This window comes from Cherax quadricarinatus, chromosome 55 (assembly GCF_038502225.1).
Source record: "Cherax quadricarinatus isolate ZL_2023a chromosome 55, ASM3850222v1, whole genome shotgun sequence".
Classification (NCBI taxonomy): domain Eukaryota; kingdom Metazoa; phylum Arthropoda; class Malacostraca; order Decapoda; family Parastacidae; genus Cherax; species Cherax quadricarinatus.
The window spans coordinates 22,510,830-22,527,330 of NC_091346.1; the positions used below are offsets into that span (position 1 = coordinate 22,510,830).

The 16,501-nt window shown below is 41.1% G+C and overlaps 1 protein-coding gene across 1 annotated transcript in view; it reads left to right on the forward strand.

The window, feature by feature from the left end:
* The window catches only part of LOC128698986 (transcription cofactor vestigial-like protein 3), a 128,395-nt gene that overhangs the window by 62,071 nt on the left and 49,823 nt on the right, over window positions 1–16,501 (forward strand). Inside the window, exons 2-3 of the mRNA XM_053791487.2 lie at window positions 835–1,185; window positions 3,683–3,821. Coding sequence (XP_053647462.1) covers window positions 835–1,185; window positions 3,683–3,821 — 490 coding nt within the window. The remainder of the gene's footprint in view (window positions 1–834; window positions 1,186–3,682; window positions 3,822–16,501) is intronic.

Sequence of the window (16,501 nt, forward strand, 5' to 3'; positions counted from 1 at the left end):
GCTGGATATGAGAAATGGGTACCAGTCAGTGTTTACACACCAATAAGACCAAAGTTTGGGGGATTAAAAATGCGACCTGGAGTCGATCCCAGACCAGGCCTCCCTAGGTTGCCCTGATCAACCAGGCTGTTTGGACTAGGGGAATGTTAAATATTAATGAAGTTACGATTAAGGCTATTAAATACCCAAATTAGTGAAAATTTAATATCGGAACTGAAGAGACATGTTATAAAAATCTGTCATAATTAAGTTCAGGTGCACCTGTAATTAGTGGACAATTATGTTATACTAATGAGATTAAAGATAATCCACATTCTTTTTTAAATAACCCGAATTATTTTGAAGCAAAGATATATGTAAATGATAGTTGGAAATATGTTGTAATATTAGATAAATATAAATCAGCCAACGATGTCATTTAATATAATCGTTTAATTTATTAAACTAGACCTTTAGAACTAGGCCTAAGTTTGATTATTATTATTAGTTTAGGTGTTATATATGTATATCTTAATAATTTCAGTTAAAACAAGGACTGCCACTACCACATCATGTTAATATAAAATCATGTTTATGTAGATTAATGTTAATATGACATTAACATTAATATATCATGTTAATGACATGTTAATATAGCATTAATATGACATGTTAATAAGACATGTTATTATGTAAATATGGCATGTTAATAAGACGTTAACATTATGTAAATATGACACGTTAATATTGCATTATGCTAATATGAAAGCATGTTAATATATGAGTGAGAGAGTTTAACATGATGCGAGTTTAGGAGCAGGATAGTCAGTTTAATGCTGTTCTCATCTCTCCCAGAAGTACCGACTACAGGACGCTGCAGGCGCAGCAGGCTCATCACAGCCTCCCACGCCCGACCTGCAGCAGCAACAGCAGCAGCAGTTCGCAGCGGCGGCAGCGGCAGCGGCAGCCGCAGCTGCTGCAGAGGCCTCCAGCAGCAGCTCTGCGGCACCTCTGGCTAACCAGCAGACGGGAGCAGCAGCTGCAGCAGCAGCAGCGCCAGCAGCAGCAACTGCTGCTGCAACTCACGCCGGAGTGTGCTCTTCGCCAGTGACATCACAGCAGCAGCAGCAACAGCAGCAGCCGCAACAACAGCAGCAGCAACAACAACAGCAACCAGTGTCGCATTCTTCCAAAACGGATGAAAAGGTCAGTCGTAAACAATCAGAAAAGGTTAGTTAGAAAGGAGAGTTAGAAAAGATTAGTTACAAAAGGTAAATTAGAAAGGGGAATTAGAAAAGGTCAGAAGAGGCCAGATCGGAGTCATGCTTGCCAAATTAATATAAGTTAATTTTCAAGATATATGTAATGTCGTGCCGAATAGGTAAAACTTGTTATTTTGGCTTGAACAGCAACGTTCTTCTTGCCGAATAAGGCAAGTTAAAATTTGTGTATGCAATAATTTCGTAAAAATCATTCTGAACCTAACGAAAAAATATATTTCGTTCTGTTTGTTTAAATTGTTGTCAACTTATCTAAAATATATTTAGCTGGATTAGACTAAATTAAATTGCGCTTGTTATAATGTTAGGTAAGTTTTCTAAGGTTCTTTTGGTACAAAATTATTAATTTTTACATTAACATAAATGAAAAAATATATATCTTTAAGCGTATAAGAGAATTTTTTAGAAAGGACTTAGTTTTAAATGAGTTCTTGCTAACTGACCAGTTTTACCTATTCAGCACGACATGATATATATATAATTACAACTTTTCTAAGAGAGCATCAAATCAATCGCCCAGGTAATTTATACATCACGAGGTATATAGGGAGTCCCTAACCCTCTTTTCTTTCTTTGTTCTGGTATCACGAACGTAGGTGGTTTCAAAGACCTGTTGTACCTGGTAGTGCCAGATACCAGATGGGCGAGATACCAGCTGGAGGCGCAGTCACTGGAGCAAACCGGGAAACGAGAAAGTATAGGAGATGTATAAACAACAAAAAGTCACAATACCGTGACTGGAACAATACACAAATAAATCGCACATAGGAGAGAGAAGTTTACGACGATGTTTCGGTCCCACTTGGACCACTTATGGCTCAAGTCGGACCGAAACGTCGTCGTAACCCTGTCTTACGTGCAAGTTATTTGTGTACAGGTACATACAAGAGCCAGGTGTCAGTAATATATTTATCATTACCAACATCCGTTAAAATGTTAATGGTTGGGGCATGGGAATTGTCAGTTTAAGACACTGTGGGACGGTAGTCAAGCGTCCACTGCCCAGGGCAGCCGTTGCTTAAATTCAGCGAGACAGGGCGTGAGCCAGCTCGAGGATGGTGAGGGGCGAAGTGATCAGATATGCCTATAAATGTGAGTTTACCTATGGCCCCCCACCTCCCTACCTCATTCTGGAAAAAGTAGACCCCTCCAATCGTCCTATACTGCAATGGTACACTCATTGAGAGTATACAATGATCTACCATGCCTTATAACTTATAATGACATGCCTTAAAACTGGTTTATAATGACATGCCGGAATGTAGTTAAGTATGATGCATATGGAACCTAATAACTGCACTCAGCAAACTCCATACTTGATCATTCACACACACACACACACACACACACACACACACACACACACACACACACACACACACACACACACCAGTCCAAATGTAGATTTAATCGACAAGTGCTATAACAAAATAATTAACAAAGCTAGCATAGTGACGCAAGATAATTCCATGCATCAAATGTCAATATTGCCAACATGGAGCAGCGGGAGTAAAGGAAAACAGAAATCACTGTAGCCAGAAAATCGTTGCACCTTCACTTCTGTGATACAACACACTGACAAGGATCACATTCCCAGCTGCTCTGTTGTCAAAAACAAAATTCTTTTGACTTCACAAATAAATTGCATTGTGTTCTTTCTCAAATGATCTAGAGTTATTGATAATGTTTCAGTGTGTGTTACATATATATATATATATATATATATATATATATATATATATATATATATATATATATATATATATATATATATATATATATATATATATATATATATCATGTCGTGCCGAATAGGTAAAACTTTCGATTTTGGCTAAAATAACAACACTCTTCTTGCCGAATAATTCAAGCGAAAATTTGTGTATGCAATAATTTCGCAAAAATCATTCTCAGCCTAACGAAACAAATATATTTCGTTGTGCTTATTATTAAATTACTGTAAACTTATCAAAAATATATTTAGTTGGATTAGGCTAAATTAAACTGCGCTTGTTATAATAAGGTTAGGTAAGTTTCCTAACGTTCTTTTGGTACAAAATTAATTTTTACATTAACATATATGAAAAAAATATATCTTTAAAGGTATAAGATAAAATTTTATAAAGGACTTAATTTTAAATTTCTTGCTAAATGACCATATATATATATATATATATATATATATATATATATATATATATATATATATATATATATATATATATATATATATAGAGAGAGAGAGAGAGAGAGAGAGAGAGAGAGAGAGAGAGAGAGAGAGAGAGAGAGAGAGAGAGAGAGAGGTTAGCATAAAGATTAATGGAGGGTCGATCCTCCGTCCACTAATAAAAACGACTTACATGTTAAAATTATAATGTTTCAGTGTTACCAGGTGATGTGTGACTCTCAGTGTTACCACACAGGGGGAGCAGCAGCACGCAGACGCCCACTACATCTCTGCTAACTGCGTGGTGCTGACGTACTTCAGCGGGGACCTGGCAACAGCTGTCGACGAGCATTTCTCCAGAGCTCTCACGCAATCCTTCAGCAAGACCAACAAGGGTGAGTACTCCCCGGGAGGTCTTCCTAGAGTCCAGCAGGAGTCTTCCTCGAGTCCAGCAGGGGTCTTCCTCGAGTCCAGCAGGGGTCTTCCTCGAGTCCAGCAAGGGTCTTCCTCGAGTCCAGTAGGAAGATCATTTCCACTGTGGGAGGGGAGGGGACTCGTTTCCAGAGCGTGCTGGGAGACTGGGTAGACTGCTTGGCAGCAGATATCCAAGGAGGTACCGACCTTTCAGGTGTGAAATATACATACATAAAAACGTAAGAATGGATGACCACTTCAGGAGAGCTACTGGCCCATACAAGGAAGGTCCTTCTCAAAACCACCCATTCCTGCCCACGTATTTGTCCAACCTTTTCCCAAAGCTTCAGTACTTGCGGTACTAATAAAACCCAACCCATTTCACTCACATATATGTCCAATCTCTCTTTCAAGCTACCAAGTTTCTTAGCCTCTATTTCCTTACTCTGAAGATTGTTCCACGCATCGACAATGTTTGAAAACCAGTACTTGTCTAAGTCTTTTCTAAATCTAATTTATAACCGTAGAATGTTGGGAGAGAACAGCCATACAGGGAGGTACGATAAAATAAGATTTTGTTCGAATTTTTAACCCCCGGAAGGTTAGCCACCCTGGATATCACAAGTCAGTGCGTCATCGAGGAACTGTGTCTTATTTCCATTGTAGTCCTCAATCTTGTCCCCCAGGATGCGACCCACACCAGTAGGTTAACACCCAGGTACCTACTTGCTTGCTAGGTGAATGGGGATAACAGGTGTAAAAGAAACCATGTCCAATGTTTACACCCTTGCCCGGGATAGAACCACGGACACACTGTGTGTCGTTCTGTCACGCGAGTGTGAAACGAAAGCCTGTTAAATGATTTGCACTTTGGCAGGATTGCCTTATCTCGTCTCTCCGTCTCATGAACCTGTAAGACAGGCAAGTCATGCGAAATTCCGTAATATCTATTCATTGTACTGTACATTCCGTAATGAGAAATTCTAATATTTGCTTTCCAGTTCAAAAGACTTGGCGTGAGACCTGGAAAGACTTTCAAAGAAAGAAAACTTTAGGGAAAGCAAACCCCAGGGAAAAGAGCATAAACACCCAGATGAGAGAGTACAAACGTACAGACCTACATACCACCACTACTACAGGAGATTAGTGCAGAAGCTGGAGGATCAGGCACGTATAACAAGAAGGGCACTGCAATGGATCAGAGAATACCTGACAGGGAGGCAACAACGAGTCATGGAACGTGATGAGGTATCACAGTGGGCTCCTGTGACGAGCGGGGTCCCACAGGGGTCTTTCCTAGGACCAATGCTATTTTTGGTATATGTGAATGACATGATGGAAGGGATAGACTCGGAGGTGTCCCTGTTCGCAGATGATGTGAAGCTAAGGAGAAAGATTAAATCGGATGAGGATCAGGCAGGACTACAGAGAGACCTGGATAGGTTGGACACGTGGTCCAGCAACTGGCTTCTCGATTTCAACCCTGCCAAATGCAAAGTCATGAAGATTGGGGAAGGGCAAAGAAGACCGCAGACAGAGTATAGGCTAGCTGGACAAAGGCTGCAAACCTCACTCAAGGAGAAAGATCTTGGGGTGAGTATAACACCGAGCACGTCTCCGGAGGCACACATCAACCAGATAACTGCTGCAGCATATGGACGCCTGGCAAACCTGAGAATAGCGTTCCGATACCTTAGTAAGGAATCGTTCAAGACACTGTACACTGTGTACGTCAGGCCCATACTGGAGTATGCAGCACCTGTTTGGAACCCACACCTGGTCAAGCACGTCAAGAAATTAGAGAAACTACAAAGGTTTGCAACAAGGCTAGTTCCGGAGCTCAGGGGAATGTCGTACGAAGAAAGGTTGAGGGAAATCGGACTGACGACACTGGAGGGCAGGAGGGTCAGGGGAGACATGATAGCAACATACAAAATAATGCGTGGAATAGACAAGGTGGACAGAGACAGGATGTTCCAGACAGGGAACACAGAAACAAGGGGTCACAATTGGAACTTGAAGACTCAGATGAGTCAGAGGAATGTTAGGAAATAGTTCTTCAGTCACAGAGTCGTCAGGAAGTGGAATAGCCTAGCAATTGATGTAGTGGAGACAGGAACCATACATAGCTTTAAGACGAGGAGAAGACCTAGTAGCGATCAGTGAAGAGGCGGGGCCAGGAGCCGAGTCTCGACCCCTGCAACCACAATTAGGTGAGTACAATTAGGTGAGTACAACCACCATCCCCCTTCGTAAACCACCATTTCCTTCCCGTAAAAACCACCATCCCAACCCCCCTACAACCCCACCAAGATTCCCAGAGAGAGAATCATCCCTCAAACACCTCCTGAATCAGTGGTTGTCAGGCTCCCACAGCGACTGACTTAATAACACAGGATTAACAGAGTCACCTGGTGACTCAATTAGATTACCTGCTCTCAGAGATTACCATCCACCAGCACGTCTCGCCCCTCTTATGACAGTCACTCTGTTAGGTTTGAAGTCTACCGACTGCACGTGCCTCATTAACCCGCACACAGTCATTGTCAATATCTAATTCCCGAAATAGAATAAGAGAAAATGCTCGGTGTATATACACAGAGATATACACCTCTCAGTGTATATATACAGGGATAAATTCCTTACCAGCAAGTATCCACTGGATACTTGGTGGTAAGGAACTTATACGTGTCTGTAATAATGATAATGATAAAGATGATTAACTGAAAAAATATTTGGATAAGCAAATAAGAAAATCGACAAAGCAAAAGTTGTTTTTGTATTCAGTGAATGATGGAGTAGAGAGAAGTAGAGTGTAGACTGTTTACTGTGTAGGATTTCACTTGTATTGCTTCCTTCCTTCCTTTCCCCTTCCTTCTTGCTTCTTTCTCTTCCAGACCTTCCTTCCTTCTTTTCCAGACCTCCCTCCCTTCCTTTCTCTTCCAGATCTCCCTTCCTTCCTTCTCTTTCAGACCTCCGTTCCTTCCTTTCCTCTCTTCCAGACCTCCCTTCCTTCTCCTCCAGACCTCCCTTCCTTCCTTCTCTTCCAGACCTCCCTTCCTTCCTTCTCTTTCAGACCTCCCTTACTTCCTTCTCTTCCAGACTTCCCTCTCTTCTTTCTCTTCCAGACCTCCTTTCCTTCCTTCTCTTACAGACCTCCCTTCCAGACCTCCCTTCCTTCCTTCTCTTACAGACCTCCCTTCCTTCCCTTCCAGACCTCCCTTCCTTCCTTCTCTTACAGACCTCCCTTCCTTCTCTTCCAGACCTCCCTTCCTTCCTTCTCTTCCAGACCTCCCTTACTTCCTTCTCTTCCAGACCTCCCTTACTTCCTTCTCTTCCAGACTTCCCTCTCTTCCTTCTCTTCCAGACCTCCCTTCCTTCCTTGTCTTCCAGACCTCCCTTCCTTCCTTCTCTTACAGACCTCCCTTCCTTCCCTTCCAGACCTCCCTTCCTTCCCTCTCTTACAGACCTCCCTTCCTTCTCTTACAGACCTCCCTTCTTTCTCTTACAGACCTCCCTTCCCTTCCTTCTCTTCCAGTCCTCCCTTCCTTCCGCCTGGACGCGCTGACACGATGACAGACCCACAATAGAGACTTACAACTATCTACTTAAATATGATTTGCCTTGGGAGAGAGGGAGAAGGGGAGACAGAAAAAGGAAGAGAGGGTGAAGGGGAGAAAGGGAGATTAAGCGAGCCGGGGAGTCTATAACTTAGCGCTTAATACTCCCGAATTACCTGCAAATATTGTAGACACGTGTAGGTAAATGATATCGTAGAGGTGGTGGACTGGAGGAGAGATGGAGGGAGGGAGGAGATATATATATATATATATATATATATATATATATATATATATATATATATATATATATATATATATATATATATATATATGCAAAACAACCACTCTGAAAGAATAAGAAATTCCAAGCGCTTTCGTGACTACTCACATTATCAAGGAACTTATTCTTTCAGAGTGGTTGTTTTGCATATTCTGAAATCACCTGTTTACTGTGATCTTATTGCATATATATATATATATGCAATAAGATCACAGTAAACAGGTGATTTCATAATATGCAAAACAACCACTGTGAAAGAATAGAGAAATTCCAAACGCTTTCGTGACTACTCACATTATCAAGGAACATTGTTCCTTGATAATGTGAGTAGTCACGACAGCGCTTGGAATTTCTTTATTCTTTTACAGTGGTTGTTTTGCATATATATATATATATATATATATATATATATATATATATATATATATATATATATATATATATATATATCAACAAGTCGGCCGTCTCCCATCGAGGCAGGATGGCCCAAAAAGAAAGAAAATCCCCAAAAAGAAAATACTTTCATCATTCAACACTTTCACCTCATTCACACATAATCACTGTTTTTGCAGAGGCGCTCAGAATACAACAGTTTAGAAGTATATATCCCTCCAAACTGCCAATATCCCAAACCCCTCCTTTAGAGTGCAGGCATTGTACTTCCCATTTCCAGGACTCATGTCCGGCTATATAAAATAACCGGTTTCCCTGAATCCCTTCACTAAATGCTACCCTGCTCACACTCCAACAGCTCGTCGAGTCCCAAATACTATTTGTCTCCATTCACTCCTATCTAACACGCTCACGCACGCTTGCTGGAAGTCCAAACCCCTCGCCCGCAGCACCTCCTTTACCCTCTCCCTCCAACCTTTTCGAGGACGACCCCTACCCCGCCTTCCTTCCCCTACAGATTTATACGCTCTCCGTGTCATTCTACTTTGATCCATTCTCTCTAAATGACCAAACCACCTCGACAAACCCTCTTCAGCCCTCTGACTAATACTTTTAATAACTCCACACCTTCTCCTAATTTCCACACTCCGAATTTTCTGCATAATATTTACACCACACATTGCCCTTAGACAGGACATCTCCACTGCTTCCAACCGTCTCCTCGCTGCTGCATTTACCACCCAAGCTTCACACCCATATAAGAGTGTTGGTACTACTATACTTTCATACATTCCCTTCTTTGCCTCCATAGATAACATTTTTTTGCCTCCACATATACCTCAACGCACCACTCACATTTTTTCCCTCATCAATTCTATGATTAACCTCATCCTTCATAAATCCATCCGCCGACACGTCAACTCCCAAGTATCTGAAAACATTCACTTCTTCCATACTCCTCCAACCCAATTTGATATCCAATTTTTCTTTATCTAAATAATTTGATACTCTCATCACCTTACTCTTTTCTATGTTCACTTTCAACTTTCTACCTTTACACACACTCCCAAGTTCGTCCACTAACCTTTGAAATTTTTCTTTAGAATCTCCCATAAGCTCAGTATCATCAGCAAAAAGTAGCTGTGTCACTTACCATTTTGTATTTAATTCCCCATAATTTAATCCCACCCCTCTCCCAAACACCCTAGCATTTACCTCTTTTACAACTCCATCTATAAATATATTAAACAACCATGGTGATACTACACATCCCTGTCTAAGGTTGGTAGACAGCAACCACCCAGGGAGGTACTACCGTCCTGCCAAGTGAGTGTAAAACGAAAGCCTGTAAATGTTTTACATGATGGTAGGATTGCTGGTGTCTTTTGTCTGTCTCATAAATATGTAAGATTACAGGTACGTCTTGCTACTTCTACTTACACTTAGGTCACACTAAACATATATGTACACGTTTATTTATACACATTCATCTGAGTTTTCTTTGATTTTATCTTAGTTCTTGTTCTTATTACTTTTCCTTTTATATCCATGGGGAAGTGGAATAAGAATCTTTCCTCCGTAAGCCATGCGTGTTGTAAAAGTCAACTAAAATGCCGGGAACAATGGGCTAGTAACCCCTTTTCCTGTAATAATTACTAAAAAGAATAAGAATATATATATATATATATATATATATATATATATATATATATATATATATATATATATATATATATATATCAGTGAGAGACATATACCTCTCTGAATATACACATTGAGAGGGGCACACTTGGTGTTAATACGCTTAAAAAGGCATGTACCTCAGTGTATATACCTTGAGATATATGTATCTCGGTATATGTATATACCTGGGCTAGGGTGGGCCCGGACCTCACAGATATAGGTCCATAAGGTCGACAAGATTATTGTCCCGCCACCTTGGAATGTGTTCTTTGGTTTTCAACTGTACAAGTTCCAGTATCAGATACCACTATTAATGCCCCTCCCTCCCTCCCTCCCTCCCTCCCTCCCTCTCTCTCTCTCTCTCTCTCTCTCTCTTTTATACAAGGGTTTGAAAAGGTTAGGTTTAGGATTCCTAACTTTATTTACAAGCTAAGAGCTGTTACCTACATCAGCTCATTTTAAAGTCTTTTTATTGTTATGAGACATACAAATGGGGAATAGGATGAAGTTGGATCTATCTGTGGGCCAGCGGTTTTAATCTCTCTCTCTCTCTCTCTCTCTGGCCTTCTTCATAAGGTTAGGCTAAGTGAAAGATAATGATGAACCGTTCCAGCCAGGGTATTGTGACTTATTCTTTATCTACACTGACTGATCTCAGCAGGAATCTACTGGCAGGAATGCTGGCAGGGTTACTGGCAGGGTTACTGGCAGGGATACTAGCAGGCTTACTGGCAGAGTTACATCTGCTCTTGTTACCACTTTCCAAAATAAGAAAGGTGGCATTGATGTTGACTTAGGTATAAGAATTAACAACTGGGCGTCTACACTGTAGACTGAATTGTTTGTCATCCTACTGGAGCTAAAGTTAGCTTATGACACTGAGCTTGACTCTATCATTACTGAACATATGTCATCACTAAACGTTCTTGATTCTCATAATGACAAACATCCTCGTCATACAAGTTTATTATATATATATATATATATATATATATATATATATATATATATATATATATATATATATATATATATATATATATATATATATATATATATATATAACTTAAAAGTCGGAAAAAAGGGAATTCATGTACATTTTCTTTGGATTCCATCACACACAGAATTACTCCTTCGTGATAAAGTTGATAAGTTAGCCAGAGAAAGTAACTCGAAATAAAAACTTGAATATAATTTTAGTGTCTGTGTCTATCATTATGATTAACATTATGAGAGAATTAAATAATGAAAGTGAATATTATAGGAATGCAGTTAGAAGTCTGAGTAGATCTATAACTCACTATAACATGAACGTTGACAAGCATGTTTATGGAGCAACTTGCAATGTGAACAGACTGATGTAGTAGTAGCCAGGCTTAGTCTTGGTTACAAATATTTCTGGCAGTTTGGCAGACACACAGATGATGATCAAACTAAAGGCAAAGTATGTGGCCAGTCCTATGGTCACTATCATCAACACTACGTGCTTAATTGTCCACTAATTAAGCAATATAGACAGTATAATAACCTATGTGATACGTCAAGCTATCTTATTAATGAAAATAAGATACCAGATATAGTAAGCAGATGTCGTAAATCTGCTAGCAACATATTTTTTTTTTTATTATTATCACACCGGCCGATTCCCACCAAGGCAGGGTGGCCCGAAAAAGAAAAACTTTCACCATCATTCACTCCATCACTGTCTTGCCAGAAGGGTGCTTTACACTACAGTTTTTAAACTGCAACATTAACACCCCTCCTTCAGAGTGCAGGCACTGTACTTCCCATCTCCAGGACTCAAGTCCGGCCTGCCGGTTTCCCTGAATCCCTTCATAAATGTTACTTTGCTCACACTCCAACAGCACGTCAAGTATTAAAAACCATTTGTCTCCATTCACTCCTATCAAACACGCTCACGCATGCCTGCTGGAAGTCCCCGCCCCTCGCACACAAAACCTCCTTGACCCCCTCCCTCCAACCCTTCCTAGGCCGACCCCGACCCCGCCTTCCTTCCACTACAGACTGATACACTCTTGAAGTCATTCTGTTTCGCTCCATTCTCTCTACATGTCCGAACCACCTCAACAACCCTTCCTCAGCCCTCTGGACAACAGTTTTGGTAATCCCGCACCTCCTCCTAACTTCCAAACTACGAATTCTCTGCATTATATTCACACCACACATTGCCCTCAGACATGACATCTCCACTGCCTCCAGCCTTCTCCTCGCTGCAACATTCATCACCCACGCTTCACACCCATATAAGAGCGTTGGTAAAACTATACTCTCATACATTCCCCTCTTTGCCTCCAAGGACAAAGTTCTTTGTCTCCACAGACTCCTAAGTGCACCACTCACTCTTTTTCCCTCATCAATTCTATGATTCACTTCATCTTTCATAGACCCATCCGCTGACACGTCCACTCCCAAATATCTGAATACATTCACCTCCTCCATACTCTCTCCCTCCAATCTGATATTCAATCTTTCATCACCTAATCTTTTTGTTATCCTCATAACCTTACTCTTTCCTGTATTCACCTTTAATTTTCTTCTTTTGCACACCCTACCAAATTCATCCACCAATCTCTGCAACTTCTCTTCAGAATCTCCCAAGAGCACAGTGTCATCAGCAAAGAGCAGCTGTGACAACTCCCACTTTGTGTGTGATTCTTTATCTTTTAACTCCACGCCTCTTGCCAAGACCCTCGCATTTACTTCTCTTACAACCCCATCTATAAATATATTAAACAACCACGGTGACATCACACATCCTTGTCTAAGGCCTACTTTTACTGGGAAAAAATTTCCCTCTTTCCTACATACTCTAACTTGAGCCTCACTATCCTCGTAAAAACTCTTCACTGCTTTCAGTAACCTACCTCCTACACCATACACTTGCAACATCTGCCACATTGCCCCCCTATCCACCCTGTCATACGCCTTTTCCAAATCCATAAATGCCACAAAGACCTCTTTAGCCTTATCTAAATACTGTTCACTTATATGTTTCACTGTAAACACCTGGTCCACACACCCCCTACCTTTCCTAAAGCCTCCTTGTTCATCTGCTATCCTATTCTCCGTCTTACTCTTAATTCTTTCAATTATAACTCTACCATACACTTTACCAGGTACACTCAACAGACTTATCCCCCTATAATTTTTGCACTCTCTTTTATCCCCTTTGCCTTTATACAAAGGAACTATGCATGCTCTCTGCCAATCCCTAGGTACCTTACCCTCTTCCATACATTTATTAAATAATTGCACCAACCACTCCAAAACTATATCCCCACCTGCTTTTAACATTTCTATCTTTATCCCATCAATCCCGGCTGCCTTACCCCCTTTCATTTTACCTACTGCCTCACGAACTTCCCCCACACTCACAACTGGCTCTTCCTCACTCCTACAAGATGTTATTCCTCCTTGCCCTATACACGAAATCACAGCTTCCCTATCTTCATCAACATTTAACAATTCCTCAAAATATTCCTTCCATCTTCCCAATACCTCTAACTCTCCATTTAATAACTCTCCTCTCCTATTTTTAACTGACAAATCCATTTGTTCTCTAGGCTTTCTTAACTTGTTAATCTCACTCCAAAACTTTTTCTTATTTTCAACAAAATTTGTTGATAACATCTCACCCACTCTCTCATTTGCTCTCTTTTTACATTGCTTCACCACTCTCTTAACTTCTCTCTTTTTCTCCATATACTCTTCCCTCCTTGCATCACTTCTACTTTGTAAAAACTTCTCATATGCTAACTTTTTCTCCCTTACTACTCTCTTTACATCATCATTCCACCAATCGCTCCTCTTCCCTCCTGCACCCACTTTCCTGTAACCACAAACTTCTGCTGAACACTCTAACACTACATTTTTAAACCTACCCCATACCTCTTCGACCCCATTGCCTATGCTCTCATTAGCCCATCTATCCTCCAATAGCTGTTTATATCTTACCCTAACTGCCTCCTCTTTTAGTTTATAAACCTTCACCTCTCTCTTCCCTGATGCTTCTATTCTCCTTGTATCCCATCTACCTTTTACTCTCAGTGTAGCTACAACTAGAAAGTGATCTGATATATCTGTGGCCCCTCTATAAACATGTACATCCTGAAGTCTACTCAACAGTCTTTTATCTACCAATACATAATCCAACAAACTACTGTCATTTCGCCCTACATCATATCGTGTATACTTATTTATCCTCTTTTTCTTAAAATATGTATTACCTATAACTAAACCCCTTTCTATACAAAGTTCAATCAAAGGGCTCCCATTATCATTTACACCTGGCACCCCAAACTTACCTACCACACCCTCTCTAAAAGTTTCTCCTACTTTAGCATTCAAGTCCCCTACCACAATTACTCTCTCACTTGGTTCAAAGGCTCCTATACATTCACTTAACATCTCCCAAAATCTCTCTCTCTCCTCTGCATTCCTCTCTTCTCCAGGTGCATACACGCTTATTATGACCCACTTCTCGCATCCAACCTTTACTTTAATCCACATAATTCTTGAATTTACACATTCATATTCTCTTTTCTCCTTCCATAACTGATCATTTAACATTACTGCTACCCCTTCCTTTGCTCTAACTCTCTCAGATACTCCAGATTTAATCCCATTTATTTCCCCCCACTGAAACTCTCCTACCCCCTTCAGCTTTGTTTCGCTTAGGGCCAGGACATCCAACTTCTTTTCATTCACAACACCAGCAATCATCTGTTTCTTGTCATCCGCACTACATCCACGCACATTTAAGCAACCCAGTTTTATAAAGTTTTTCTTCTTCTCTTTTTTAGTAATTGTATACAGGAGAAGGGGTTACTAGCCCATTGCTCCCGGCATTTTAGTCGCCTCATACGACACGCATGGCTTACGGAGGAAAGATTCTTTTCCACTTCCCCATGGACAATAGAAGAAATAAAAAAGAACAAGAGCTATTTAGAAAAAGGAGAAAAACCTAGATGTATGTATATATATATATGCATGTGCGTGTCTGTGAAGTGTGACCCAAGTGTAAGTAGGAGTAGCAAGATATCCCTGTTATCTTAGCGTGTTTATGAGACAGAAAAAGAAACCAGCAATCCTACCAACAACATATAGCAACATATACGGCATAAATTGTAGATATTTATCCAGACGTACTCCTGTTAGCCCCTTGAGGATCTTAAAGATACAAGTATTCTTATTTTATCTATCGTACCTTAGGATAATTAAATTTTTTTTATGTTATGCAATAAAATAACGAGTAATAAGTCATGGGTTTGTTTTATGGCCAACTGTGGGTGGGATGTGGGTAGTGTGGGTCTTCAGAGGGTGGGCAGTGGGTGCTGTCCCACATGGGTTAGGTGAGTTGTGGGTAGTGAGTTGTGTTTTGACAGTCCTTAGTTAGTTTAGCTCCTGTGTGGGTGAGGGGTCGTGGGTAGAGGGCGGGGAAGGGGTGGGGGTGGAGATGGTGGGTGGGGTTGGGGTGGAACGGGAAGGGGAGGTAGATAAGGCCGGTTTTTACTATCTTATAATTTGGAAACGTAGCATTTATGACCGCTTCCCCTGATATTTTACACATGGCCCGACCCGTGTCCACCCCGAGGGTGGCATCGCCGGTGTGGGCAGCGAGCGTGCTCTCCCGGGGCATTTACGATCCCTTCCCACAACCTCTTAGCAACCCCCCCTGGGGCTTTCCCCTCCCTCCCTTCCCTCGGATCAAACCCTGATCATCTCCCATCCCCCTGAACCTTAACACTTTTTTTCCAAAAAAGGCCTTAACAACATGGACCATTTTTCCCGTATGGACCAATTTCTCCGAATGGACCAATTTTCCAGGATGGACCAAATTCTCAGGATGGGCAATTTTCCCGTATAGAACCAGTTTCTTCCCCTTATACAGGTATATTCTGCAAATACATACACGACCTTGCTCTCCCTCAGACTCCTCTCACTATCCCTGGTAAGGTCTTGTCTCAGTAAGGACGCACTCTATCCCTTATATGAACTCACCTGTCCCCTGCCAGCCCACCTGGCCTCCAATTATAGCATCTTCATCCCTCTAAACGAGTCGCTAAGGTCGACTCTCCCATACCAGGTGCTTCAGCTTTCACCGCTGAAAGAGGTCGATGCGGAAAGGCGAAAATTATACGTAAAGTTGCCTAATTTTCAACCTTAGAGGAGGGAGGAGGAGACGTTTACCAAGAGAAGTCGAAAATCCTATGTAAAACTGATGAACAATAGACCATAGAAGAGGAAGGGGTTCGTATCCGTCGGGAATAGGGAAGGTATGGGCGGAAATCTTGCCTTTAATCATAACGAAATAAACCATACTGAAGGTTAGGATTTCTCAGGGTTAGGAAGGCTGGAAAGCCTATCCAAACACACGTCAAAATAGACATTAAGGGAACCGCAAGATTCTTTTCACAGGAGTTATATTGGAAAATATTACCTTGAAGGTCAGGTCAACCAGAAAGTCTTGCCTTGAAGGTCAGATCAACCAGTCTTATCTTGAAGGTCAGGTGACCCAGAAAGTCTTACCTTGAAGGTCAGGTCAACCAGAAAGTCTTCTAAGTAGAAGTACCTAATTACGTACTCTCAAGGAGCACTTGATGAACATTTAGGTACTTAATTAGGTATGGGCAAGTGTTGGTTCAGCCTCTGCCACAAAGGTGTTACCCCAATGTCACTGGTCACAGAGGTCACTACCGGCGTGTTACTCCACTGTAATGGG